We start from the raw sequence: 27,588 nt of genomic DNA on the forward strand, positions 1-27,588 counted from the left end.
AAGGGCACTATCATCACGGGGGACAATGAGGACCTATAGGACTCACCCACATCACCAGCACTATACTAGATGCATCACGCCGCCGTTCTAGAGGTAGTAGGCTCTGAGGACTGACCCAGGCGCTGCTAACATCACTCCGAGAGCAGCGGCTTCAGCGCTAAGAAGTACATGCACCGACTCGGGCTATCAATCACTCCGGATGTACAGACTCAAAGATAGCGCGGTCCAACATAATGGTATCTGTTCTCATTGGACAGGTCTCCCAACGATTAGCCTAACGGGAGTACCCTTGGGCCCACGTAACCTTGCGCACTGCTGTGCTGATTGTCGTTCGTAACACATGCTCTTACCCCTGGCCTCTCTTTCCGCCGTCACGTGTAGGTCCTTCTAGTCCGTCTGCCAACATTTCTCTTGCATTTGCAAGGCCTCGTTATCCACCAATCGGGGTATCCGACCACGCATCGCATCTATGGCGATCATATTAGCGCCGGCTATGGGGGAGACAAACCTTCCGACCACTGCTATATACCACGATGAACTCATGACATGCCTCTTTAGCGGATGCGCGCTACTGATTTCACAGCCTGTGGATGATAGACATCATGATGCAATCGCATACTGTTGCATCGTTATCAAGCCTTGGCGATAAGTCGGTGATCAGCAGGCAGGTCCATAACTATTTGCGCAGCTACTGTGCGCCTCAAATATCGAGCTGACAATGCATCAGAGGAGACGGTACCATTGTATAAGCGACAATGGCTGGAGCAGACACTGCAGAAGGCGAGAAATCAATTGCAGGGAAAGAACCACCCGCTCTGCATTCTACTACCCAGCCAGATGACCTCAGAGAACTGCATGAGCAAGACAAATACCTTCATGGCCGCGCTCTGGTCTTGATGACGCTTTCCCTGAAGGTGGGAGTGATTACAGTCGCATTAGATAACAGGATCATATGTGGGTAGCCTGACTCCCATCACAAATATTCCAGCGCTGCTTGTCCCCACCCGATTTAACAGAAACTAGCCACAGCTATACCAGTAATCACGACAGACTCTGACAGCCTCAGCGATGTGGGTAAGCTACCAGTCTATCGCGGTCGTGGGTTCTCATGGCTTGCTAACCAAAGATGACCCCTCCGCAAGCGTGGTATGGCCCCCGTCTACCTGCTGGCTCAAATGTAATTCCAGCCGACATTCGGCAAAGCCTACACCTTCTTCAACCTGAAGTGGGTGTGGCTTGGATCTGGCTTGCTGTTCGAAGCTGGGTCTGATCTGTGCGGCTGCACCCAATTCTCCCGTCTTCATCACCGGTCGAGCCGTTGCCGGGCTGGGAGCAGCCGGACTGTTCTGCGGAGCCATGATTATTATGTCGCAGATTGTCGGGATGCGAAAGCGCCCGCTGTTGCTGGGCATTGTGACGAGTATGTGCGGTGTTGCCTCGGGGCTCGGCCCGTCCCTGGGTGGTATTTTCACTCATTCAGCCCGCCTCACCTGGCGATTTTGCTTTTGGATCAATCTGCGTGAGTCCTCCTACCTACTAGTCAATGTGCGACCCTACGAACTAAAGGCCTTCCAGCCTTGGGTGGCCTGACAGGATTCATTGTGTGCTTCTACTACGCGTCTTCTCTTGGCGGAGCACCCTACAAGAACTGTCCCCTTCGACAGAAATTGACCAGCCTCGGCCTGAAGAGCGCCTTGATCCTAACCGGTACTTTAGTCTGCCTGATTCTTGCTCTTCAGTGGGGCGGGTCCGTCTATCCCTGGTCTGACTGCCGTGTATGGGGCTGCTTCCTGGGCTTCGGCCTGCTCCTCGCTCTCTTCGGATACATGCAACACCGTCAGAAGGACGAGTATTTTATCGCCACCCTCTATCCATCTGATGCGGTTGAATTTAACAGAAAGCGAGTGCCCTAATCCCCCTTCGCGTCCTTTCTCAACGCTCCGTCCTCCTAGGCTGCACCTTTTCCTGCCTGCTCCAGGGCGCCATGATGACCCAGACATACTACCTCCCGTTCTGCTTCCAGGCCATACGAGGCACTAACGCCCAAACCTCCGGCTTCAGCATCCTGCCATACGGCGTGACCGTCTCCATCGCCACCCTCCTCAGCGGTACGCTAGTCACCCTCTCTGGATTCTACGTCCCCTTAACGTCCCCTTAATGTGGCTCGGATCCGGCATCTTCGTCGCAGGCGACGGCCTCTTATACACACTTTCGCGCTCGAGCCCGTTCAAAAAATGGTTTGGGTACCAGGTGCTCACGGGCGCAGGATACGGCGCCGTGGTGCAGAGCCCGATAACCGCCCTCCAGGTGGTTCTGAGCGCGGCGGATATCCCCCTTGGGAGTACGCTTGTGATCCTTGCGCAGCGTCTCGGGGGTTCGGTTGGTCTGGCGGTTGCGGAGAATGTTTTTCGGAATGCGCTGGACGCACAGCTTCTTGCGCTCCCGGGGTTGATGTTGTTGCGGTGGAAGCGACTGGTGGTGCCGAGTTGCAGGACGTCGTGCCTGTGGGCCTGCTGAGCCCAGTGAGACATGTGTTTCAGGTCGCGGTTTCTGATGCGTTTCTTGTTGCGATGGTCTGGGAGGGGTTCCGTTTCTGGCTTCGCTGGGAATGGAAAGGAAGAGGATTATGGCTAAGGGGAGTGATGCATCTTGAGAGTAGAGACATCGTCAACGTAGAACCTTGGGAGCATCCCGGCAATCGGTTACATATGACTATATCATAAGCAGCTAACGGGCTTACACCCGCTGATATCATCCGTCGTATGTTTACACTTGTCTTCTTGCTTGATCTGACTTTGCAAGAAAGACGTTATTGAAACAATAATCACGACCTTATTCTTCAACGTCATTATGTTCATGTTTGAGTGTATACACCCTGTCCACACTCACACCCGTCCCTATTGCAACTCATACCGTGGAGTCGAATGGCCCGGCAATTCATACGGATTGCTATGCAAAGGTTGCTGGTAAGGCGCAGGGCTGTACGGTAACTCCGACGAGTTCTGGCCGGTAGGCAGCTGATACGATAAATGCTGCGCATGAAGTTCGTTCGCACCATCCGGGGGCGCATAAGCTGCAGTGACCTCCACGTCCGGTTTCTGGCTAGGTGAGGCTTGGAGCTGGCTCGCATCAAGCTCCGGCTTATACTCCATCAGTGACATGGATTGGTCTCTCGCTTCGGGTGTTCCGTTAGGCGCATTCGTGCGCCGGTTCCTGAGCAGGATGAAGGTGACTAGACCGAGGATTATCAAGACACCGCCTCCGACGCCTGCGCCGATACCTGCCTTTGCGCCGGTGCTTAGGCCGGAGTGTGGGGAATTGCTGCTGCTGCTGCTGCTGCTGGTGGTGCTATCCGAGGAAAATATGCTGGATGTGGCTGTTGGTTGCGATGCGTCGTTGGTTTGAGTATCGCTGTTGCTATTGCTATTGCTATTGCTGCTTGCATTCTTGGTGGCGGTTGCCGTGACCGTGGCCGTGGCCCTGTCTTGGGCTTTTGTGCCTGTCGCAGTGGAACCTGTGGTTTGAGAGGCTATTTAGGTCAGGGAAATCTCAATGATCATTTCAGTGCCAGTCACCTGTTAGAGTCGAGGAGCCAGATGTGGTGGAGCATGCGCTTGATGACAATGAGGAGACCAAAACTCCTTCTCTGCATATTCGTGAGTATGGCCCTTTGCATCAGGTGTAGGACGTACACCTCGCAGAGTGCAGTTGCTTCGCTTGCAACCACTGCAGGATATTAGGTACCCATAATACTCTTCGGAGCCATACAAACTTACAGGACGAGTTCAGTGAGTCGCATTGCGCCCGCACGCAGCATATAAAGGCCTGGTGGAATACCGAGCTCTCACAAGAACACTTGTAATCACTTTCGCTGCACTCCGATGCGCTGACAGCGTTGGTATAGCACGATTGCTTTATCACCTGGAGTCAGCGCCGTATTCTCCAAAAAGACAAAAGTAGACTCACCGCGCATGCCGGTAAGGTCGTCAGCTGTGCCTGCACTGCATGTACCAGGAGGAGTAACTGTGGGAGGTAGAAAAGGCGCGCCATAGGATCAAGCACCAGGATTTCAGGAGGGTCGAGACGCCGACATGCGCGACCGCGAAGGAACCTACTGCTGATAATTAAATAAAAAAGCTCCATTGACTCAACCAACAGTCAGAACTCTCTCCTTCAAACTGAGACTGCCTCGTATTAAGGGTCAGGCTCGGGAGTCCGCAGCGATTGGCCCGGATACGCCATGGAAGCAGGTGTAATCTATGGAGCATGCATCCTACTGGACAGTTCTGAGCAATCAGCCGAGTCTGCGGGGCCGAACGATGAAGCTTGTCCCCAAGTGGAAATGCTAGGCGATGCTTAAGCCAGCTGAAGCCTTGAAGGTTATTAGCCGCACAAGCTATTCTTCTTCTAGAGCACAGACACATGTTCAAAGCCACCGCCACGGGAGGTATTAGGATGGTTGCAGACTTCGCTTTGGAGTCGTTGATCGCTCGGAGTATTGAACTGGAATGATAAATCTATGAATATGATCAGAAGCTAAAAAAACTACCTGCATGATGGTCCGCTGTGAAACCTGGCCCACAGCTAGTCTATTCCCATTTAAGTCAGTAAAAGGACCGAAAACAAAAACATACAACAGCTGGGATTCGCTGGTGGTCACCCACCCAACTACTAACCGGCCGGCGTGTGGTTTAAGTACGGCTGAGCGGACGGGAAGCCCTGCTTTCCACACCCTATGGTCGTATGTGGTAGACGTCTAGTAAAGACTGAAGATATAGATACTTGTTCCAATAGAGGGAAATGAGCCGATAACTTCTTTAGGATGCTCAAACTTTATAGCCGTGGTGGACCGGCGTCTTTCCTCCATCACACCACAACAGCCACCCGAAATCCCGTCTGGTAAATCCGCGCAGCAAGGAAGAACAACATTCCAGCTGCTTCCACCACACCACAAAACACCATCAGCCCTGTGTACCTCCCATCCCAGGCGGAGATCAGTCCCCCGCCGATAGGATTACTAGTGAGATTGGCGACAGAGGTCACTGCGTACATGGCGCCGATCCGCACTCCGACCTTGGATACATCGGAGATCTGCGTGATCAGAGCCGGAGCCAGGGAGATGAAGGCGCCAGATGTCAGCCCAAAGGCCGCAGCGAAGAGGATGATGCCGGCGTTGGTGGTGACGGGGATCCAGATGGCCAGGACCACAACGGCTGTCAGCCCGGTCATGATGACCATGCAGTTATAGCGGCCCACTTTGTCGCCTAGCGCGCCGGGAATGATCCGGCCGAATAAACTGTCTTGTAGTCAGCCTATGTAATTCAAAAATAGTTCTAGCATTGGATGATGGAGATGGCACATACCTTGCGCCGTTGAGGATGGGCAGCATGTACAACGCTAGATCGTAGCCCATGCCCCGGTAGATTGCTTCGGAAATCACATAATTGATGGGCGGAAAGAGACCGAACGAAAACAGGAATGCCCCCATGGCAGTGAGACAGAACAGGGGCTCCGTGAACGGCATCACCAGGTCCTTTGGGCTGCCTGGCTTGGGATTAGGTGGCAGACGAGTCCGGACGGTGACATTGGCAACGGCCAGAAGGCCGAGGATGATGAACGCGGAGGTGCGCATGGTCCACGCAAAGCCAATCTCTGGCAGGAGCTTGTTGATCATGATGGGAAAGACGACGCCGCCTAAACTGGACCCGCTGGCGACGATGCCGATGGCCAGTCCGGCCTTTCGACTGAACCATGTGCTTGTGGCTCCGAGGGCTGTCTACATTAGCGTGTGCAGTCAATTCTAACCCGCAAAGGGATTGACGAACCGGCGTAAAAAATACAACTGGCCCCGATGCTGCTACAGATCCCCTGCGCCAACAGGAACTGGTAATATTCCTTGCAAAGCGAGGTCATCATAAGTCCGAACACGTGCATGGACGTCCCGATGAATAGCGGATACCGGGGGCCATGCACATCGCAGATTTTACCTAGGATGGGACCCTGTACCACTCAGCCTCAAACACGGCACTTGGGAAGAAATGCGGAGTACAAACCCCTAGGAACATGATAAAGACCTCGAAAGACGTGATCCATGCAATTGTGCTGGCGGAATACCCTTTCAGCTGGTTGGTCTCGTAATATGTCTGAAATAGGCCAATGCCTGTATCCAGTTAGCATTTTTGAAATAACTCGTGACCGTGGCGTCTTACAATTCACCCAGCCAAAACTGACAAAAAGACACAGGAATGATCCGGCCACCACACTCCAAGCCTGAAGTCCTCCATCCAGGGGAGGACTCACACTGTGAGAGTCATCCACCTTCGAGGCTTTCTTTTGATGCAACGCTGGCGTCGTTTCCTCCCCGTCATTCATCGTTTCCTGGCTCATTCTTTTGTATTGGAGCGGCGATAGCATTGGATCAGATTCACCAGAGAGCAACGATGTTATGGTTGTGGATTGGGAGATATTTATTTACACATGTGTCCATTCCTCTCAATAAAAGGAGCGTATCCATCCCTACCCCGAATTCAACAAGGGTGAGGATTATCTGCCAAATCGGCCGTATCGTCAACAGAGACGTTGCCCGTCCCCAGATTGTTCTCGGAATCATCCCATGTTCAGACAGTGAGAAGCTCAGGCAAACGGCCGTATGGAATATTGAAACGTACGGAGGAGGTAGGCAACATTCGGACTTCAAGCTCATACGGCCGTAGGATGGGGCCGTGGCGTAAATTAGTGTGCTGACTGGGACACGGGTTCACAGTTGCGGCCGTAATGGAGCGGGATAGTCCGACATCAACGAACACAATTATCCACTCTAATTCTAGATTGCATGGTGGAATGAGGCCTTTTTATCTGTGGTTGAGCAGCTTGGACATTTTTTTCACAGGTTAGCCGTAGGGCATCAGATTAGGATTAACGCCCTTCAGAGTTCGCCCCTGTCACTTCGAGCGCGGGGTTCGGGCCTACAGTGTAGCCCTCACCATCTTACTAAGTATTTATGGTCTTACCCACCTTTGCTATCTCCTAACCTGGCGCCAAGGACCAAGGATGAAGCTGTTTCGAGCAGGGGCCGCGGGGTCCGCAAAGTGCTCGACACCGAAGTGCACCAGTTCTCTCCATGTCGCCTGTCTCGGAGTTCAATCTCACTTGATCATCAATCATTAAACTAGTTCCCTAGATAGAGAGGTACAGTCCAATACAACAAGCATCCATGACTTCCATACTTTCGATCAATCATGTAACACATCGTGTGGACTTGCCCTTTAATGCACATTGTGACGTTAATATCTATTCAGGATACAGGTGAGCTGACCCTTCAGAAAAGTCCGGATATTCACACTCAGGTTGGTAACCCTGACTAAGGTCAGACTAGACTGGTATACCCAATCCGCAGTTTAAGATACAATATTGGTTATATTAAGGAAAACTAGAGTTATAGTTGATTTTACATTTTAGATTATAGTGATCAGGATAGTAGTAAGATATCTATATCTCCACACCACTTCTCACCCTAAGCTCAGGGGGTACCCCTACTCCCCTATATAATCTAATTTTAGCTTATATAAAGGTAATATATAATATTCATATTCTTAAATATCATATTATTGTATAAAATATATTGATATCCTTATGGCGTGGCTAGAATACTAGAAAAATAGGTAGTAATCTAAATACTAGAGATCACCTGACTAGATATTATCCGCAGTCCAGCCTGCATGGATATGAGGATGGGTTGAACACCTAGGTCATGGATCAACCCATAATCCGCATGGGTTGGATCAGACATGGTGTGGATCAATCCAGATCCAATCCACGACCAGTCTAGGTCAGACATTCACAGACATGTCATGTGACATCCTAAAAATTAGTAATATAGTCACATATCTATTTGGCTGTTACAATTAGTTAGAAACTATCAACTATAAAGCCAATTAACTAAAAAGGCGTCTAGATCGTCTAGACGAACATTCCACCATAATAGCAATAGTAGTGCGATACATGTTCAACAGAAACCGCTTAGGGAGTTCTTCTAGTTCAAGCTTGGATCGGCTTCTAGCCTGCGTCGACATAGACTTCATTAGTTCAGGGGATCTCTATGATGCCCAGCAAGTTGTAGGTATTAGAATGTACCATGCATGGCATTATGATGAAGTGTGTCCCACTCTGACTGTATGCCGTTAGCGAGTTTTGAAATGTAAAGTATAGGAAACATACCCAGTCAAAATCCACAAAAGACGATAGTATACTATGCTCCGGTAAATCAATAATGGTCGAAGATTCACTGGAGTGCTGTAGCGGAAGCAGCCATGGTTCAGATCCAGATGCAGCATACCCAGTGAGGCCTGTCTGCTCCATCCCGCCGTGGAACAGGGAATTACCGACCATATCGGTCAGCGGTCCACTTTCTTGCAGGTGGTTTTCCAGACTTGTGCTTTCTGGTGGTCTGATTCTGAAAGATGAAAACGGGCTATTGCTCTGGACCGGCACGCGAGCGCGTCTCATACGCCGATAGACATCAATGCGATCCCGCAGCGCTGTAAGAATAATCCGAGCTTTGTGATGCTGACTGGCCAGGTTGCGGTCCTCCTCCCCCAAAGCCGTCACGGTTGTGGTTTCGTAAACGTAATCTAGACACGGCCAGATTCGGTCTGCCCCCGGACTGGTGGGCCGCAAATACACCTCTAGTAATAGCAGCATCGAGACGTGGTACTGGTGGTAGGCCTGGCTGTACCAGGCCCACAACTGCAGCTGAGGCATGGTTTCCAGCGCTATGGAGCTTTCCAATTGTTGTATGCCCGTGCTCACGATCAGCTGCCGCAGCCGGAGCGGGGGCTGAACAATCAGGGCGCGGTAGAACTGGTGGAGAACTGCTGTGTAGAGTCGGTTGATCAAGAGAGTCATCAGATGCTTAGCTGCTATCCGTAACGGCGTTAGCTCGGCCTGGCTGAAGATTGGGTCGTACTGGGACTCCATGTGTTGACGGAAGATTTCAATCTGTTGCAGGGCCTGAGACAGGGGCAGCTTTTTCTGCTCCAACTGCAGTCGCGCTAGAAGGCACTTTCGCTGCATTTCCTGACACTCGAACCGAATGCGTGTATACGTCATCTCTGTCCACACCAGTGGATCACCGTCCGCCCCGGCTGCTATCTGCTCATCGTCCAGATTGACAGGTAACTCCACCGAAAAGTCTTCCGGCCGAATGGCCACCCGTGGACCTTGTACTTCGGCCGTTCGGAGGTCAAGGAAACAAATCTGGTACCATACCAACCGACGGACGTGGCTTTCAACTGCCGAGTATTGCGACTCCTTCGGATCTCGGTGTAGCCCCAGGGATTCCGCCAGGCGCACTGCCATCCCCACAAGGGCCGAGTGCGCCCGGGAAATCTCGCTGCGGCACATGGGAATCTGCACCTTTCAGCAACGAGTTCGCTTGCATAGGCCACAAGTTAAAACAGGGGCCATACCAGATATAGAACAAAAGCCTGGAGCGTCTCCAGTCTGGTTGTCGAGAGTAATCGCGCATTCTTGAGGGCATTTTCCGTCTCGAATTGCAATTGGCTCTGAAGGATCTGCTGCGGAGCGCCAAACTGATGCAAGACCCGGGATGCCGACATGCTCACCAATGCGATGAAGAGCATAGAGCAAATCAGTGCTCGCAATGATGCGGGCGGTCTCCGCCCCGTATCAATTGCTTCCCAGAATGTCCAGTAACGCCGCTCAAGGCCAGGTCGATGGGTAATGCGAACGATAGGATGCACCGCCTCCCAGTATTGCTTTAGGAGGGCATCCGCCATAGGTCGCCGGGTACTCCAATCAATTATGAATGAATTCGAACAAGGTTGACTGAAGAACGGGCCTGACTGAGGCAGAATGAAGCAGGGACCAGGGCCAAAATAGAGATCTTTCTCGGCAGCACTGAGATGGTACCGGCGTTGAGTGCGCAGTGCGGTTGGGTTTCCTGTTTCATCCAGAAAGGCGGAAAGCTGAGGAAACAAATTCGAGCATATCAGAAGGGCCGTCAAAGAAAGCAGCCAGGTGGCATAGATGGTGTGGAATGCCTACCTCATCCGCCATCTGCGGGTGAAAAAACCCTCCCACCCGCTCGTTCACGCGCATTTTCCCAAATCGGAATCCCAAGTCATATAGATCGTCATCCGAGTCATCATCTTCCTCATGATCGTAAGCTGCATCCTGAATCCCCAACAAAGCTAATTCAAGTGAGGTGGCGAGCAGATCATCCTCGTCCTCCTCTGGCGATCCCGGCCCCAGTTTGGTAGATTTGGCGATTTCCGTATCTTGCTCAAGGCACTTCTCCAGCAATGCGGTTTGTTCCTTGAATATGGTGAGTTTTTTGCGGACGCTATGCTGTGAGTCCAGCCGCAAAAAAGCGCATTCCCGGCCGGCTCGGGCGCAGTTGGAACAGGGCTGTTGACGGTTGCATTTCAGCTTGCGCTGGCGACATGCGAGGCAGGAATTGATGCGGCGGTTGCGGCGTCGAGGGTTGTCAACAGCTAATTGCTCGGGCTTCTCCATGACAGGTCTTGTTGAGATCTTTGCGGGGTTTGGTTTTATTTGCCGATGGATGAAATATCAGAATGTTCTTTGGGCTTCTCACCAGATGGATCAGGTGGCATGTGCCTCGCTAATCCATTGATGATTAGCTGCAGGCTTGCAGCAGGGATATTGACTAATAGAATCCACAATACAGTCGGCGTGTGGCTTAGGTACGGCTGAGCGGACGGGAAGCCCTGCTTTCCACACCCTATGGTCGTATGTGCTGAAGTAATCCTAGATAATATTATATATGGTAAGGAATTTCCACTTGAGCGGTGAAAATCGGATAGAATGGCGGGCTTTCAAGTGGTAATGTTGGGCTTTCGGTTCGAATGGCTGGTCCTGTCGCCAGTCGCCCAACTGTGCAAGTGAAGCAGCTTCCAGGGCTATTGAAGACTCTCTTCAATTCTGCCACTCCGGACGCAGCTGAACTAGAACTTGGACACATGCGGAACGAGACTAGCAGAGTTCAGAAGGACAGGCGAAAGCTCAGTCTACGATCCCTTTAATGAGGAGGCGACCAAGGCTAGAGGCGGTTCAAGTCAATTGACCGTGGGCGAAGAATAGGAGTCAATCCTATGTAGTCCTGGCAATCACTGTATGATTCACCGCACAATCGGAGGCTACCTGAGCCTTCCGAGCCAACATTTAGTAGTAGCTGCTGTTTATAGACATATACACAAAGCTACTGGAACAACTGGTCTATGTCACTGTTCATTTCCGGAAACATCACGAGAGCTCCCTGAAGCCGCTGCAACCCCTGCATGCAGCTCTCAAGGCCAGCCGTTAGCTCTGGGATGCGTTCGGCGTCCATTTGGGAGATCGAGCATTGGATCTCATCTGCGAGCGCCTTGGCCGCAAGTTTATGTGCAAGCACCACCAGAGTAGGATACTGCATGGACTGGTTAGTCCTGAATATTGAGGAGAGGCTGTCTTTACTTACCGGGTGCGCACTAATGTCATCAACGTTCGCCTTTAGGCCACTCTTGCCTTGGAAGCCTGGACTCAACACGCCTTGACTTGCCATGGCCAGATGAGATATTTGCATTGCGCTCGTACGCCGTTGGTCCCTGTGACAGGCACTTTTTTCCTTGAGAGTGTTCCATAGCCGCTCCCTTACTGGTGATGACGACGACGATAATGATATCTGTTCCGCAAGATGAGACTCAAGTTGGCAGATAAGCTCGCAGAAAAGAAGTATAGCGAGGTCGACATCCGTAGAACAGAAATGAACGCTGCGTAGCACATTGGGGCGTGACTGGTGCAGACTGACGGCAGCCGAGCGATCAATTTGGCCCCATGCCGACCTCCAAACATCGATCAAATTAGTCATTGCGGAATAGCATCCATGAAGTTCTTCATATTGCGCTTTATCTGTCCGGAGTTGTTCGAATGCCAGGGTGAGAATGGCTAATGTTTGCCATAGGAGTATGGCAATGGAGCTTGCCTGACTCACGGCTCGAGCGACAATGTCGTCCGAGATCGGGCGACTCCATAACGCGGTTACTCTGTGCGTATCGGCTTGAGCTCGCGCGATAATGGAGTCTTCAAACTCTTGCTTATGCTGCCTCATAGCGCCGTGCTCTGGCATTATATCTCTTGTCCAGAGCGAGCTGCGGTTGCAGTAGGCAAAGCGAGGAGCGGTACAGGTGTCTCTTCGCGAGTAGACTACTGCTGCTGAGTAAGACATGGACGCAAGCCACTCAACAGCAGCAATAAGTTCCAAGATGTACTTTCGCACGCTAGTTGGCAACGTTTGAACGGGGTGAGGCTTGCTCGCAGCTTCGACTCGGCTTGTCCGGTAGGGAGGATCGAGTGACATGTCAGGATCATGCACGCAATGCGCACGAGCTTCAGCACAGAGCATCTGAAGGCGCTGGAGACCTTCTTGTGTAGCGTAAGCTGCATCTTCAAGCACGCTGCTCTCTTCGGGCGTCGTTGGTGGGAACAAAGTGCCAAACAGCAGCAAACAGAGTGCCAAGCGGAAAGATCTGGTGGCCGCAATATTTTCGAACACCATCTGTTTCGCCTTTTGCCAGGTCGCCAACGCAATGTCCCTTGCTCGTCCATGTGACCCGCCTGTTCCGGGAAGGGTATCCTGCTGAACTGTGAATTGTGACGCTGCTGCTATTGCAACCCATTTGTATGCCTCATTTATGGATTCATGGCGTGAACTATAAGCTGGCATGGAAAGCTGAAAAAGCGCATCAAGGAGGCTTGCTGCGAGAAATATCTGTGGCGCTGCATGTTCGGAGCCCGACGAGGTCACACTTATATTCCAGAAGCGGTCGATCGTCGATCGCACAGGGTCCAGATAGGGACTGATATAAGGACTTTCACCCAATGGCCCGAGAGCAGTAATGCCCAAGGAATAGCAAGGAGGCATACACCCCCGCGACATGGACTGCGCCAGGGGCATGTCGACAATATCTATGTAGAGATAGAGTCGTTGGAAACACACCTCACGTACCTCCGCTTGCCTGGCCAAGTCTCCTTCTGAAGCTGCTATAGATGCTAGACTACCTAGTGCAGAAGTAGCCTCCGCACCATTTCTCAATATGCCTTGGCTGCCTTTGATTAATCTGTCTCCTGAAGGGGAGCAGGACTTTGTTACAGTTCCTTTCCTAGCTTGTCGTGAGCTTTGTCTACTCGCAAGCCATGTAACTGTACATTCCACACCACGCAGCTTGCACGTCGTGCAAGCTGTTAACAACGGCTTGTGATTCTGGATGGCACCCCTTGGCGGTAAATCGCATGCCCTTTTTGCCAAACGACAGGGGTCACAGCAATGATTTTGTTTCCGTGCGCGCTTGCTTATCCTGGGGAGCAGCCCATGCGCAATTTGGGGACGATCTTCCGCAAGAACCTGGCTAACTGGGGCTGGGAAAGCGTTGTGAGTATTGCTCCCTCCCCAGGCACCCACAGTTTCTTTGCTGTTGGTGTACTGGTGAGCCAATGGAGAGGCCAACGTCTGTAGCACAGATTCGAAAGATTCTCGCCAGTCCGCGGCTCCGTTCATTGCAGATGGAGCCGTGAAGGCGTTGATGGCACCCATTTCGGAGCCGCCGGGAACAGTGGATCCTGCGCTATACCCTACTCCCTGCCCCATGGGGTGCGGAATCGTAAGTGGAAACTGGCTCATCGGAGCGCCCATTATCAAGCTCCAGTCATCTTGGCTAGAGGGAGCGTTATCGTGAAAGTACTCATTCACAAGCTCAGAAGCCATCGTGTTGCATCAAAAGAAAAGGGAAACAAGGCTGGGGATATTGATGTAGGCTGAATGGCGTGCTCTGGAGAATGGCAGAGCCACTCGTACTTAACCACAGGGGGGGCCATACGGATCGGCGGATCCGCGGCTCCCACCGTCTTAAATGACCGAGTTCCCATAACCCCGCTCTTTCTCCTCTTTCAAGATTGGGATTTGCCGCTAAGCTACTGTAATAGTCTAAAGCATATGGATCGGCAGTGTGGGAAGAGGATGGATGGACAAGCAAATATTGGACGGGGTCCGCGGGATCCGCTCCTGATCAGGGAATGGCAGTTCGACAAAGTGGCTGAAAACCTGAAAACAATAAAGTGACAAAGGATGGGGCTTCTGATCGGTCAATAAGCCAGACTTCAGGTCCGTATGGATGTTCTGGACATGGAAAACAAGTAAGGACAGGTGCGATTGACAACAGCGGACGGGTCCGCGTCGGTCCCGCGGTAATATAACTTCCAAACCTGAGTCCTATCCTCGATTGAGATGTCACCATTGAATAAGGGAAAGCCGAGACATCATGCGAGGATCAGTATGGTCATATCTGAAGGCCCTGTTCGTCCCCAGGGACAAGATAAAGGCCTGTCCCACGCCCTAAACCTGATGGTGTACGCTTGAACAGAAAGCCTCTCCCGTTGAACCTCCTGCTACTATGAACATGCACCCTTTACACAACACGCAGGATATTGATTACGACGTGGTGATTGTTGGGGCTGGGATTTCCGGTGTCAACTTCGCGTACCGACTTCAGGAGCGAAACCCGAATCTGAACTATTGTATCTTGGAAGCACGCCATGAGATCGGCGGGACATGGAGTCTTTTTCAGTATCCCGGTAAACAAATGAAACTAATGGAGCCTTCCAGGCCTTGAAAACCCCACTGTCTGATTCATTCTACATTGCAGGTATACGGTCCGACTCGGATCTTCACACCTTCGGCTTTGGATGGCGTCCTTGGCTAGAGAAAGAATCCATTGCACAAGGCTCGATGATTTCCAAATACATTAAGGAATCGGCCGAGCAGGAGAAAATCGATCAAAGAATCAAATTTTTTCACCGTGTTGACAGGATCTCTTGGTCTACGGCATCGAAAGCATGGACTCTGGATATAACCGTGAATAACCAAGGATCTGCTAAGAAGGTCCTACGCACACGGTTCATCATGCTCGGGACCGGTTACTATGACTACAAAACACCCATGTTTGCTGAGATCCCGGGAATAGCGGACTTCCAGGGCACGGTGGTACATCCGCAGTTTTGGCCAACGGACCTTGACTATAGCAGCAAAGACATCGTTATCATCGGATCTGGCGCCACGGCCGTCACGTTGCTGCCGGCACTGGCAGGAAAAGCATCCCATGTCACGATGCTGCAACGTTCACCCACTTATATCATCCCGCTGCCAAGGGAGAGTGCGGTCGATAGAACCATCAAATCCATATTCCCACACTTTTTGGCGTTTGCGATGATCCGTTTCGAATGGATTCTGATGTCGTTATTGCTGGTGACCTACTGCCAGTGGTTCCCCAACCATGCTCGGAAATCTTTCCTCAAAACGATGAAGCGAGAACTACCCCAGGGGATGTCTCTCCATCCCGACTTTACTCCCTCATATAATCCTTGGGACCAAAGACTATGCGTGTGTCCAGACGGGGACTTCTACACTTGTCTGCGTAGTGGTAAAGGCAGCATCAAGACCGGGGTCATCGATAGAGTTACAAAGGCAGCTATCCGACTCAAATCAGGCGACGAACTCAATCCAGATATTATTGTGACCGCAACGGGCCTTAAAATGGCCATGGCTGGCGGCATCGAGATTATTGTTGACGGTGAACCGTACCAGGTTGCGGACCATTTCATGTGGAAGGGTGCTATGCTCGCGGACCTGCCCAACTTGGTTCTCGCGATTGGATACGTGGATGCTAGCTGGACTTTGGGAGCTGACGCAACCGCTCAGCTGGCGTGCCGCTTGCTGGATACGATGAAACGGGATTCGATAAGCATGATCGTACCCCGTTGCAGCGATGAAGAAAAGAAAGGAATGAGAGAAACCTCGTTCCTCTACTTGAAGTCAACGTACGTCCAACGAGCGAAGAGCGTGCTGCCAAAGGCAGGCGATCGTGGCCCGTGGCAGCGTCGGTCATATTACTGGAAAGACATCTTTACTGCTCGCTGGGGTGATATTTGGGCTGGCATGGAATGGTCGAAATGAGATAACATGTCTACTTCGCCCTCGCATCGACTTTTCTCAACATTGTTTTTCGCTGTACTGGGGCATTCTGGAGAGCTGTCGCAGATAGCATAGAGCATAGAGCAATAGAGTTAGTTTGTTGAGAACCTTTCTTATTCCGGATCCTAGAATACAATATTGAATAGAGCAATGGGTTGATGATGTTGCCGGCACAGTGATTCAATGTATTCCCAGACGTTAGATACTCGTCCACTCATAACGGAGGCCTTATACTCTCCTAGTCGCTGGACAATTTGGAATCTAATCGCTTATGCTTCCACATGGTATGATTATCCACCCTCACAGTTTTGATTTTTCAAGAGGTGAATAGTCCTCATCCGGCAGTATTCTGCGCGAGTTTAAGTGCGAATGACGGATCATGTCGGGCTTCTGTGGACGATGTTTGATACCCCGTCAGCTATATCATTTTAGTCGAGACGCAGTATGCACCCTTCGGATCCATTCGTCAGCTCGAATCAACATGTCGGGATCTATTGTTCATCGGGTAATATGCAACAGCTTTTACATACCTTACCACTGCGAAGTAATATCACCAGTGACTGATTGGAGACCTGGGTCTAACGACACTTGATAAACATTGGTTGAAAGGATACTAGCTACAACATATGATGAAGGAGAATGGGTTACAGATTTAAAGTCGAAAACATCGGCTCCTTGAGATCAGGACAGACATCAAAACCTATGCCTCCCTTGCCCCAATGCCATGGACAAATCCCGCGCGGCAAGGGCGCCGCTTGCCATGGCGCCTTCGATCGATCCTATTCCCCAGGTTGCTACGTCACCCCCTGCAAAGTAGATGTTTCCATGCGGCTTCCTGAACAGTGCTGGGCCCGTCGTTAGAGTCCCTGGGCGGTGCATCATCCAACCCCCCTTGGAGAATTCGTCGGCGACCCAGTCATGGCAGGCCGTATCAACAACTTCGATCTCCGGGATGAATTTGCGCAGGGCTGCCTGAACAGCGTGTAGATCCGCGGGGTCAAGAGCGGCAGCGTCGGCGCACATGCACATGATAAGTGTGTCTCCGTTATGGTGCTTTTCGAACCTGGCTGCGTTGATGGGATGCTTCCCGGGCGGTGCAACCATCGAAAACGGCTCGATCTCGCCCTTCACCCGGACCCAGATCTTGTGAGCCATCACTGGGTTCCTACGCTCAATCATCGAGCGCGCCGCTGGGGGTAGGTCGGGGTGGATCTTCACGTCGCCCAGGGTGTTCAGGGGTAGCGCAACGACGGCCGACCAGGCGTTGATTAGCTGACCTTCGCGCGTCGTGATAGTAACACCGGAGCCATTGTCGACCACGGCACGTATGGGCGTTGAAAGCCGGAGCTCAACATTCGACTCGGCCATAATGGCACTAATGAGCTGCTTGGTGCCTCCTTGGATACCCCAAGATCCAGCTGTTTCGAAAAAGGCCGTGAAATCTCCGAAGGTTGTTGCAGCCGCCTGCAGAAGCTGCGCAATCCCCTGTTTCTTGCATGAATGGATGACGCCTGCTAGTAATCCCTCTAGGACATCACGCTCGTAGTTAGACAGGTTCAACGAATTAATGCGATCTTCGACAGTTTCCTCCTCGATTTCGCGGTTCTCGAGAAGATCAACCTCGAACGGCATCGGGAACCGAGCTCGAGCGTCTGCAAAGAGTCGTTGCACTAGTGGGATTACGGTCCCATACAAGTCCTCGCTACCACCAGAGTGGACAGCCCCATCGGCCAGCCAGTAGAACCTGCCCCCTTCCATCGGCGGCTTGAGGGACATTCCGTGGCGCTGCAGCTCACGCCAGACGTGTGGTTGTGTCCAGTGGACGTAACCTCCTCCCAGTTCGAGGTCCAGTTCCCCGTTGAACGCGTGGTCCGTGTAGGTTCGTCCTCCCATGCGATCACGGGCCTCCAGGAGCACGACTGAGTGTCCTTTCTGACTGAGATCCCTTGCGGCGATGATCCCCGCCATTCCGGCCCCAATCACGGCGACGTCGAATTCATTCGGCATTTTGGGAAAGCCGGCTTAATACGGTATATTCAGAATGTGACAGTTGGATTACTCGAGACAAAGATTGTTGAGCTAGAGTACTTGATTTGCTCCCCAGAGGTCAGCTATGAGAGGCCCTGATATAGGCCGGGGAACGGATATAACCGAGGCTGGAAAGAGGCAAGCTTGGGCGTCACTTTTCACATAGATACGTTCAGGAAACAAGCGGTCAATAGTACTAGTACTGTAGATCATTAAAGCTGATCGAAAGCGGATCCGCGGATCCGCGGATCGGTGCTTGGATTGTCATCAGCGGGTATCGCTGGAACGTAATGTCAATGCCACTCTTCTGCCAGGCACCATTACCCCCACCTCTTTCCTCGCCATGATTTACGACATGTGGACAATAGAATGCTAGATGGAAACCGATTGTGCCGGTGCATTAAGCTATTGAAGTGCGGCGGGCTGGATTAGGGTAACACTCTAAGAAGATGATCGATTCCTGAAACAGAAGCAATGTGGCACCTGTCTGTCAACAAAAAGTTGATAGATTTTCTCACCTACAGTATTGGGTGTGATCTAAACGAGGGAATTGGGGCTATTCTCCGCAATTAACAGTCAACCATGTATTCACCCGGCACTTTCGCAAAAAGCTGTGGTTAGCATGCTTCGCTTGACTATGTTAAGCGAACAAGATTAATTGAAGAATGAGCATCAATGATGTTCGACGTGATTTTGTGTCCATTGCATATCTCTCATTTCAACACACAGAAACTAGCTAGGCCAATCCATATCTCTTATTGTTTTGCTCAAACGTGAGTTAGCTCTACCTGCATGGGAACCACTAGACTCTCTCTATGATTTCATTCTTGGGGGTGCCAACACGTTCCAAGGCTTCGTAAAATCTGACCGGTGTAGCCCAATCTTCCGGACAAAAGACCCCATTACGCTTGAGACCATCCTCAATCGCCATGACCATGAAGGCTGCACATGCAGTCCCCGTTACAGTACCCATAGTTTTGCTAAGATACGCGTTCTCGTCTGCTTTGGGTATACGCTTGGTGATCGAGACAGGAAGACCATTGCGTGTGCCAACGGCTCGAACAAGCATGCCGGTTCCATTTGCCGCCATCTTGCCCCGAGCCGCGTCGACGAGGAAACTGAGGACCTCCCCTGTCGTACACTCCCCTGTCCAAATCTGCTCGAGCATCCCCCATAGAGCGTACCGCAAGGGGCTGAGCTTGCGATTCGCGTGAGCGACCAGTTGAAATAGCTCCTTAATCGTGACATCACCACCGCGGAACTGCGCAGCCATTTCACCAAATGCCTCGCCCATTACCTCTAGGGAGGAGTCGTCGTTGGCCAGATGGAATATGAAATCCACGGCGTCGCTCATGGACAAGGCATTGCGGCGGACGGCGTGGCCAAGACCCCTGGCAATACCGTTAACCGGGGCAGGGTCTAGGCTACCGACACAACGGATTCGGCGAGCGTTGGGAAAGAGGCGTGGGAAGGTGACTGGCTCCGGATGGGCAGTCTCGTGGAGGAGCATTTCCCCTTCCCCGCCCAGCATTGGCGCGTAAGTCGTTTCAACCCAGGACTCGTTCATTGTCGGCTTGCCGTTCGCCCATGTGAGGCAGGGACCAGCAGCAATATGCATCAAGTGTTCCAAGACCGCCTTGCCGGTTTTGCCCTTTCCGTCGCTGACACTCCAGCAAATGTCGATTGAGTCGACGGTGTCGAGCTCTGCAGTGACATCAAGAACCATCACGTTGGACATGCCTGGGGAAGCGCCGCATTCGATGTAGCACGGCACACCTTCCGCCTTTGCACGCTCATGGAGAGCAAGAGCGGCTTGAGTGCTCTCCACATCGTCATCAAAATCAAGGTAAGGCACCTTGGCATCCAAACACGCGGTAAGTACGGGTTCCGAAGTGCGCGTATAAGGCCCTGCACCAAGCACAACCAGTGCTGCACCCTTGATTGCTTCGCGCAGAGCGGTTCGGTCAAAGAGATCCAACTGCTTCGTAGAGATGCGGGAAGCTGGAAGATTGAGTTTGGCGACGGTCGTCTCGAGCGTGGAGAGGTTGATATCAGTGAGAATCAGGGCATTATCACTTGCCTTGGCGAAACGCTCGACAGCCAACCGGCACATTTCGCCAGCGGCACCGATGAAAATCACTGGCTGGGGGGATCGGAGGGAGCCCATCATGATTGTGCTGGATAATGCGGTAGTATAGGAGTCTGAAAGAGGTCTGAGAGAAGCGATGTCAATTGCACCTTTTCATAGAGGACTTGAACTTGGAGTTATATACACCGCAAACTCGCCGTGATTCATGTAGGGTCGAATCCGGAAAGGAGATAGCTTCCATTCTGCCCAACTTTCTGGCCATCGCGGTGAAATTCCCAAGGAGCATGAGAAGCACTTCGAAGGTAGCGACCGGATCCGCTTACGGCTCCGCGGCAATCCGCGGCTGCGAGGCTATTGATGAGTATCCAGATGCGTAAGAGAAGACCCGTGCGCAAGGACATGTGGTAAGAGATCCTTCTATCCGGAGCGCGCGGGTCCCGAAAGGACACCTCGGATTATATTGCTTGATCACAATACAGGGTTTAGAAATGGGAGAGCTTATGCTAAAATGAGCTATTCAATGTGTTTTGAGGGCAACCCCGACCTGTCAAATCCTAAATGATAGTTCGATGATATGACGAGTACTCATACGGTCGGGGGGGTTATCAAAGTGATTCGCCAGCAAATAGGATTTCTTGGATGGGAGCGCTCGGGGCAGGCAGAGTAAAGCAGAGAGAAAGGCAGGCAGAAGGCTACGGCAGGGAACAGCCCCACTGAGGCTATATTAAGATAGTATACACAAATGCGAAACATGACAAACACCTTTCCTTGAGGTAAGGTATCCAATATTCCTCCCGGTCCTACTCGCAAGTATGTGCCAGTCTACTCGTGAGGATATTTCCTCAAAGCCCGGCCTGAAACGTCCCATCCGAGGAGCCATTGGGTCAAACGAGTCATCGATCACGGAATATACGCACTGAGAACAGCACGGCTCCTCTGAAAAGCCGACTTGATTGAACCGGAAATGCCAAACTGGGTGGACACCCCCTCCACCCGATGGGTAGAGTTGAGATTCTTGACTAGAACAATCTGATAGCACGCTGCTCCTCCTTGACGGGAGACAATGGTTGCCCAGGAAAGGAAGAACTCCCAGATCTAGGGTATATTAGAGCCCACTTTCAGAAATAGGAGATTGAATGCTCACCCGATACCACTTTGCACCATATTTGTCAACGACGTTCTCACGGTTGGCGAGCCAGTTGCGATACCAACGCCAGAGCGTAGCAGAATAATGGACACCAACGGTGTCGATATTTTTCACTTCAAATCCAGCAGCCTCAAGCTGATCAATAACCCAGCCCAGAGGAGTACTTGCATCGGCTCCGGGGAAGACATATTTGTTCATAAAGAGCCCCCATATCAAATCCTCATATTGCCAATACTTTCGTAGGCCTGAATATTGCAGGTAGAAGACACCGTCGTCATCCAACATGTCATAGACTTGACGCAGAAAGCCACGAAAATGGCGGACCCCCACATGCTCCGACATCTCAAGGCTAGTGATTTTCTTGTATCCCCCGGGTATCCGGGGACAGTCGCGATAATCCATGCGGAGGATTCTGCTTTGTGATTCTGCTATGCCGGCATTTCGAAGGGTCGTGTTGCCCCATTTCGTTTGATTGCGACCCAGAGTGACACCAGTGACATGGGCATTGTAGTGGACGCTCGCGAAAGTAGCCAGAGTTCCCCAACCGCAACCAATATCCAGCATATAATCCCCTGGTCTCAATCCAATCTTCTCGCATACAACAGCTAGTTTGTTGTCTTGGAGCTGCTCAAGCGATTCCTCCTTATCAACGTCGCCGATGATACCTGAAGTATACACCATACGAGGGCCAAGGAACCACGCGTAGAAGTCATCGCCACGGTCATAGTTGCCACCTACCTGTTCCTCATCTGCCTTCGGATTAGCTGCACATACTTGACTAGATCTGCTGATGGAAGAGGAGCAGGGAATGACTTTATAGAAGTTGAAGTTGAGAGTTACCTTGAGAACGTGAATGGACAATCAATTCCGGTACAAAACCAAACAAAAAGTGCCTGAATACGCCCCAGGAGAAGCTGAACGAGGCCCAATCATGACGGTACTCGAGGTTGTCCAAACAATCCCCTTGTTTGAACTCCACGTCGCCGCGAAAGTACTTTTCATAGAACACTTCCATTGGAATCTTTCTTCGACCACGGTATCTGAGGCGATCACTCTCCTTATGAAAGTGGAGATAGTATTCCACTGGACGACCTGGCAGCTTGACCTTCTCATTGAGACGAGGGGATGTGGCGGAGAAGATGCTCCAGTATCCCATGAGAATCGGGACTGCAGTGCCTATTGCGACAAACAGCCACAAGACTAGGCCTCCGCCTATTTGAGAGGAAATGAACCATGGCACAGCTATCAGAAGGATGACGAGGAGGGAATTGGACCATGAATCATTTCCCGCACCATCGGCAGGTAAAGGGGCGTTTTTGATGGCTGGAGACTATAGTAGGAAGTGTATTAGTGCTGCAACTCAAGGCAATTAGGCCTTACAGAATTGCAACCATTACTTACTCTTGTAACCCGAACTCCACAGTGATCCTTTGGAAATGTTTGTGATACCTCTGGTGTTACAATGAAGTCGAGGAAAGGAGGGGACTCGGGGTGCTTTTGCGTCATATTGGGAGGCTGAGCGAAGACCAAAACATTATTTCTCTGTAGAGAGGAATGATTCATATTTATAGCATCTTTTCTTGGAGAGCACGTAACCTTGTCCACCGACTTCGCAGGCTCCACTGTGCGCTTGGCGACAGAATAACCCCATCCTATATTTCATGTTATTGTGGGTCTTGTGCTTGACTTGTAGACGGATATCCCAAATCGACGGTTTTCCTTTTCCTGACCTGTCAAGCCTCAATAAGGGAAACCTAAAACATTCATGTTCCACGGCCCTTGTCTGACAGCAATCGAACTCTCTAGGCTGCCATGTTCAGCCAGGAAGAGTAATAAGCATATCCAATATGCAATATTCACAGGCGAGGGGCTGCTCAATCCCCAGTCATATTTTGCCCACCCTTAATACGTCCGGGATCCGCGGGAACCGATCACCTGGCAATCTTTGAACGTATTTGTCTGAGTGTTCTATCCCGGAGCACCGATAGGTGAAACATGATCGGCACAGGCTTTCTAGTAAATCATCCATATTCAATTATGCTGCCTGGATTCCATTCATACGAGAAACCCGAAGCATCTGGTCATGGTTCTGCCACGGAGAGTCGTAAAGACAAGGAACGAGGATAGAGTACATATCCTCCAGCTTACGGGCAACCCCTCTTTCAGAGCTTGGGCAGACATTCATCTGCCCACTGAGGTGTCGCTCAAGGCGGTCCACGCGATATGGCACCAAGACTGACCCATTCAAAGCCACTTTTACTCGTGATATGGTGTCAGTCACTAACCACATTCGAAATAGCCGACCAAGGTGAATGCAGCGAATTTATGGCAATTTGGAGACGCCTCCTCCCCCCAGCAAAATCGAATCGGTCGGAGACGCGCTATAATACCGCCGATACTAGAAACACCATGCGATCACTTACTCAAGAAGCCTGCGCTCTGCCTGGATGAGATGACTGTCTTTCTCTGGGATGAATTCCAGACACAAGTCACGACCTCGAGCATCCGAAGGGCCCTTGTATCTCAACGTTGCTCGCAAAGGGTAGCTCGACAGAGAGCCAGAGAGCAAACCTCCAATTTGCGAGAACATTATTCACACATACTATCGTATTCACATATAATATCGGAATTTCATTCGTATCATTTGGTATACACGATAAGGCGGGTTTCTGACGAACAGGGCGACCACCGCATAGTAAGGCTCCCGCACAAGTGTCTCAGTTCCATCGTGACCAGTGATACCAGATACTACCTACGTTTACACGAGATGGTTACTGTAGTCTTTTCTCGTGTCTTCTGTGGCACGACTGACGCGGCGGTGTTCGAGGACTTCAGCGCTGAGCTGCTTCAGCACTGCGGAGGATGGCCGGAACACAAGTACGTTATCGTGATGGATAATACATTGTTCTATGGATCATTCTGAAAAGATTGCGCAGATGTGTACTATGCACCATGACGTTTAGTTCTGAGCGTTGATTTAAGGCCGTAACGTGGTCCACTACTATAGGCATAATTAAAATTAAAGTAGATTGCCTTAAGCAATACAGTATTCGGAAATCTTAGATAAACCCCAGAAACTCCCATAGCTAGGCATGCTAAAGGAACTACAAAATTTACACCGTCACTCATACTAACCGCTCCTAATTTCATATATCAATATCCAACAAGATGGAAAGTTAACTGATAATTCCTCTGAAGCAGCTACTATTCTCATTTTTGAAGGATACAAGCGTTAAGAATCCATATTCAATCAGCACAACAACCGCAGTCATCCTGACCAGTATTAGGCGCACATGTAAGACATTCACAAATATCCCCATTAACATATATATTAGGACAATTACAGCCAGCGGGAGGGGTACAAAGAGGAGGATGGATATTTTGAGCATTGCATTCCCCTTGACATTTGCCAGATTTGCAAGTTGTTCCCGCTGGACACATATTTCCACAGTGTCCACAATTTGAGTATCAGACGCTGTCTCGGTGCACTTTCCGCTACATAGCTCTTCAGTAGGAGAGGTCTTAAACGGGCCACAAACATAGCATGGCCCTTGTGCACGCAGAGCAGGCAGCACACAGGTGAGAGCTGGTTTTGGATAATTTTGCTCGCACCGTATAATGCACTCAGCAAGTTTAGTCTCGGCGCTTTGTGACCCAACAAGGGAGACTAACCATTTCAGTTATATTAGATCGCAGTCGAAGGAATGCTGCAATAGTGTTCTCACCTAGTGCAAGCACACAGATTGTTACTCTGCTCATCTTTCATCATGCAGAAGTAAAGTCAAACAAGAGAATTTGAATTCTTTTCTCAATTCAAATTACTGTCATGATTTGTATGAACCTTGTCCGAAGGGCGGGCCTCCTATAACTGTTACTCGGTGTTGCTATAATAAAGAAGCAACGATCTAGACCCGATTTTTATGATGTATTAGACGAGAGTCACCTTGTATTACATGAGACTCAGATGCCTTCGTAGAAGCTGGATAAACCTGGCTCGGTGCGACAGATTTGCCGTGGTTGCTCTACTGTTCCTTCAAAGCTTACGGTACCATTACGCCAATTTGTTTATTACCGTTCATGCAGGATGGTACGATTTGACAAGGGGCGCCAAGGGAACTAACCGAATCTTGACTATGGCGGTTCGGGGTAGGGTTTGAGAAGGATTTCTTGAAAGTAAACGGGGGAATCTGTTCTCGAATAGGGCAGAGTCTCAGCTTTTTGGATTGATTGATTAACCCCCAATATTGTCGTTGTATGCCACGTATACGAACATGAACGACGGTCTATAAGGTTGGTTATATAGAGCCTGCAACTAGGGCTATCTCAGACTGGTCTGCACCTCTACACCACTCTAGCGTGTCCTTAATAAAATACTATATTGTTCTCTTTTCCAATAGTTGAGCGAGTCAAGGGCTCCCGAAAATATTATTCTAACCTCTTCATGATGGTCTTTCTGAAGTTTTCCCAATTGGCTGCCAAAAGCTGGAGCAGCGAAAGCTAGGTGTTAACCGTTCATTGTTCCATTTATCTATTTCTTGCTGAGGAACAGTTCCTGTAAATAACCATACCTCAACCAAAGAACTCTCGCGAGCGAGTAATTTCCACTCCAGTCCCCTCCGCGAATGCCAACGCGTTGGGTTTCTCAGCGCGCACTGTCACCAGTTCGTTGCCGAAATCCACCGTAACAAGACGAGCAATAAAGACAACTAGAGCCTCCACTGATTTGAACGTTGTCTTGTCGACCTCCTTGAAGAGTGTTCCTGTTAGTTTCCGTTTCAACAGAGTATGAGCCGATATCATCATACCTCAGCGACAACCCTAGTCATCTCTTGATATGTGTTCAGAAACTTCTCCTTCCAATGATCATTTCCTCGGCCCTTGATTTCTAGGGATACCACAACTGTCTGCTTCTCAAGCCTTTCATGCGCGTTGACACCTATAATACAATGGCAGCGAATGTTTTGGATCCGGAACCCATCTTCTATCACGACCGCTGCCACAGCATCCGCATGATCGTATCCCAGCGCATGGAGACTGCGATGCAGAAGACCACCCTCCGCGCGTAAGAGAGCCTTTGGAAGATATAGGCAGACTTCACACTGCCCAAAGTGTTGCTGCACAGCCCCCGGCCGTATGTCATTAATGGCCAGACTGCGCTGATGTAGATATTCCAGTGCCAGGCTAGCAATTTTTCCAGCAAGAAGGGAGATATCTCGTCCTCGTCCAATGTGCAGTGACCCGTGAACAGGATGCCCGTGCAGGTTGACGACCGGGATCTGATTTCCTAGCCCTTCCCATAGATTCGGCCATTCTTGGACAAGCTCCTCGATGCGTTGATAGAGCTTTCCGTAATCCAGAGACAAGCCGACATCGTCCTCTTGAGCTGAGGCAGACACGGAGGACCAGGATAGCTTGAGCGACATAGCACATGGCTGCCTCCTGCCCAACCGGTGCCATGCGTCTGGGCCAGAAGGCAAAGGGAGCTGAACACTGCGAAGACAAATGTGGTCCACCAGCTCTGGTGCTGGTGGGATCTGGATAACGGTTCTGCATTCGCCCATGACGCCACGTTTGCTAAAATGTACGGAGGAGAAGCAGAAAAAGAATCGGTGCGATCAGAGACAATCAGAGCGCCATTCTCTAGCTCGAATATAGGGCGAGGCGGAACAGGCCATACTTAGCGAGTTGGAACACATAGAAAGGGAGTTTGGCACCCGTTTGTTCAACAAAAGCAACGCCAGGTGCCATTCTGATGTCCCATGCGACTGCACTATCTTAGAGACCACACTCTTAATCCGGTCTAACCCTTAATCCTAGCGCATCCTTCGTGAAAGCAACGAGTAGCTTAGGGTGTAACGTCACTGAGATAGCTCAGCACATCTGATTGTGATCCACAAAACAGCGTCTTCGGAAGTCATTATGAAATCTTCAAGGAAAGCTTTGTAATAATCAATCGCGTTACTGCTTTTGATTTCAGTTTGCCAATCACTCCATAATCTATGTCAGAATTTATGCAAGGAGTTTATGTTGCAGTTACGCCATTCTGTAGCAACAAATGCCCCACTGATAATCCAAGACCGCATGCGTGTATTTGTAATACTTCAATTATGTACACGTCAGAGAATGCGGAACAGCCAATAACCTCAGGCCTTCGTGGCAGGTGCGTTCCAGGCTCCCAATGACAGGGGTAGGCTATCGCTGGTGACTCGAAGCAAGGCATTTGCTGCAACTGCACCACTGAATCTGGAAGGATAAGGTCAAGAGATGTGGCGGAAAGGA

General features: G+C 50.7%; 11 protein-coding genes and 1 non-coding gene across 12 annotated transcripts; 2 read left to right on the top strand and 10 right to left on the bottom strand.

Moving 5' to 3' along the window:
- Window positions 1-755: 755 nt before the first annotated feature.
- On the top strand, window positions 756-2,158 carry Asppvi_011409 (uncharacterized protein; the record flags this gene model as incomplete). Its single annotated transcript, XM_043307238.1, has 5 exons — window positions 756-954; window positions 1,067-1,146; window positions 1,261-1,519; window positions 1,576-1,849; window positions 1,906-2,158. The coding sequence occupies 5 exons, from the start codon at window positions 756-758 to the stop codon at window positions 2,156-2,158; spliced, it is 1,065 nt and encodes a 354-aa protein (XP_043163173.1).
- Window positions 2,159-2,199: 41 nt separating this feature from the next.
- Asppvi_011410 (uncharacterized protein) lies at window positions 2,200-3,973 on the bottom strand (the record flags this gene model as incomplete). Its single annotated transcript, XM_043307239.1, has 3 exons — window positions 2,200-2,602; window positions 2,914-3,514; window positions 3,967-3,973. 3 exons carry the CDS (start codon window positions 3,971-3,973, stop codon window positions 2,200-2,202), a joined length of 1,011 nt encoding a protein of 336 aa, XP_043163174.1.
- Window positions 3,974-4,627: 654 nt separating this feature from the next.
- On the bottom strand, window positions 4,628-4,747 carry Asppvi_r0037. Its single transcript, XR_006253325.1, has one exon. It is a non-coding gene; the product is annotated as a 5S ribosomal RNA (ribosomal RNA).
- Window positions 4,748-4,866: 119 nt separating this feature from the next.
- On the bottom strand, window positions 4,867-6,387 carry Asppvi_011411 (MCT family MFS transporter; the record flags this gene model as incomplete). The annotated part of the gene is made up of 5 exons (XM_043307240.1): window positions 4,867-5,296; window positions 5,364-5,772; window positions 5,826-6,000; window positions 6,054-6,160; window positions 6,210-6,387. The coding sequence occupies 5 exons, from the start codon at window positions 6,385-6,387 to the stop codon at window positions 4,867-4,869; spliced, it is 1,299 nt and encodes a 432-aa protein (XP_043163175.1).
- Window positions 6,388-8,122: 1,735 nt separating this feature from the next.
- On the bottom strand, window positions 8,123-10,536 carry Asppvi_011412 (Zn(II)2Cys6 transcription factor; the record flags this gene model as incomplete). The annotated part of the gene is made up of 4 exons (XM_043307241.1): window positions 8,123-8,170; window positions 8,218-9,408; window positions 9,468-9,986; window positions 10,066-10,536. 4 exons carry the CDS (start codon window positions 10,534-10,536, stop codon window positions 8,123-8,125), a joined length of 2,229 nt encoding a protein of 742 aa, XP_043163176.1.
- Window positions 10,537-11,242: 706 nt separating this feature from the next.
- Window positions 11,243-12,976, bottom strand: Asppvi_011413 (uncharacterized protein; the record flags this gene model as incomplete). Its single annotated transcript, XM_043307242.1, has 2 exons — window positions 11,243-11,449; window positions 11,501-12,976. 2 exons carry the CDS (start codon window positions 12,974-12,976, stop codon window positions 11,243-11,245), a joined length of 1,683 nt encoding a protein of 560 aa, XP_043163177.1.
- Window positions 12,977-13,371: 395 nt separating this feature from the next.
- On the bottom strand, window positions 13,372-13,783 carry Asppvi_011414 (uncharacterized protein; the record flags this gene model as incomplete). Its single annotated transcript, XM_043307243.1, has 2 exons — window positions 13,372-13,437; window positions 13,481-13,783. The coding sequence occupies 2 exons, from the start codon at window positions 13,781-13,783 to the stop codon at window positions 13,372-13,374; spliced, it is 369 nt and encodes a 122-aa protein (XP_043163178.1).
- A 685-nt stretch (window positions 13,784-14,468) lies between these two features.
- Asppvi_011415 (flavin-containing monooxygenase) lies at window positions 14,469-16,027 on the top strand (the record flags this gene model as incomplete). The annotated part of the gene is made up of 2 exons (XM_043307244.1): window positions 14,469-14,649; window positions 14,721-16,027. The coding sequence occupies 2 exons, from the start codon at window positions 14,469-14,471 to the stop codon at window positions 16,025-16,027; spliced, it is 1,488 nt and encodes a 495-aa protein (XP_043163179.1).
- Window positions 16,028-16,738: 711 nt separating this feature from the next.
- On the bottom strand, window positions 16,739-18,052 carry Asppvi_011416 (flavin monoamine oxidase family protein; the record flags this gene model as incomplete). Its single annotated transcript, XM_043307245.1, has 1 exon — window positions 16,739-18,052. The coding sequence occupies one exon, from the start codon at window positions 18,050-18,052 to the stop codon at window positions 16,739-16,741; it is 1,314 nt and encodes a 437-aa protein (XP_043163180.1).
- An 823-nt stretch (window positions 18,053-18,875) lies between these two features.
- Asppvi_011417 (saccharopine dehydrogenase family protein) lies at window positions 18,876-20,243 on the bottom strand (the record flags this gene model as incomplete). The annotated part of the gene is made up of 1 exon (XM_043307246.1): window positions 18,876-20,243. One exon carries the CDS (start codon window positions 20,241-20,243, stop codon window positions 18,876-18,878), a length of 1,368 nt encoding a protein of 455 aa, XP_043163181.1.
- An 819-nt stretch (window positions 20,244-21,062) lies between these two features.
- On the bottom strand, window positions 21,063-22,815 carry Asppvi_011418 (sphingolipid C9-methyltransferase 2; the record flags this gene model as incomplete). Its single annotated transcript, XM_043307247.1, has 4 exons — window positions 21,063-21,257; window positions 21,307-22,058; window positions 22,150-22,639; window positions 22,711-22,815. The coding sequence occupies 4 exons, from the start codon at window positions 22,813-22,815 to the stop codon at window positions 21,063-21,065; spliced, it is 1,542 nt and encodes a 513-aa protein (XP_043163182.1).
- Window positions 22,816-25,878: 3,063 nt separating this feature from the next.
- Asppvi_011419 (dihydroneopterin aldolase family protein) lies at window positions 25,879-26,870 on the bottom strand (the record flags this gene model as incomplete). The annotated part of the gene is made up of 2 exons (XM_043307248.1): window positions 25,879-26,055; window positions 26,115-26,870. The coding sequence occupies 2 exons, from the start codon at window positions 26,868-26,870 to the stop codon at window positions 25,879-25,881; spliced, it is 933 nt and encodes a 310-aa protein (XP_043163183.1).
- Between the last annotated feature and the right edge of the window lie 718 nt (window positions 26,871-27,588).

The sequence above is a fragment of the Aspergillus pseudoviridinutans genome (assembly GCF_018340605.1).
Source record: "Aspergillus pseudoviridinutans IFM 55266 DNA, scaffold_9, whole genome shotgun sequence".
NCBI classification, from domain to species: Eukaryota; Fungi; Ascomycota; class Eurotiomycetes; order Eurotiales; family Aspergillaceae; genus Aspergillus; species Aspergillus pseudoviridinutans.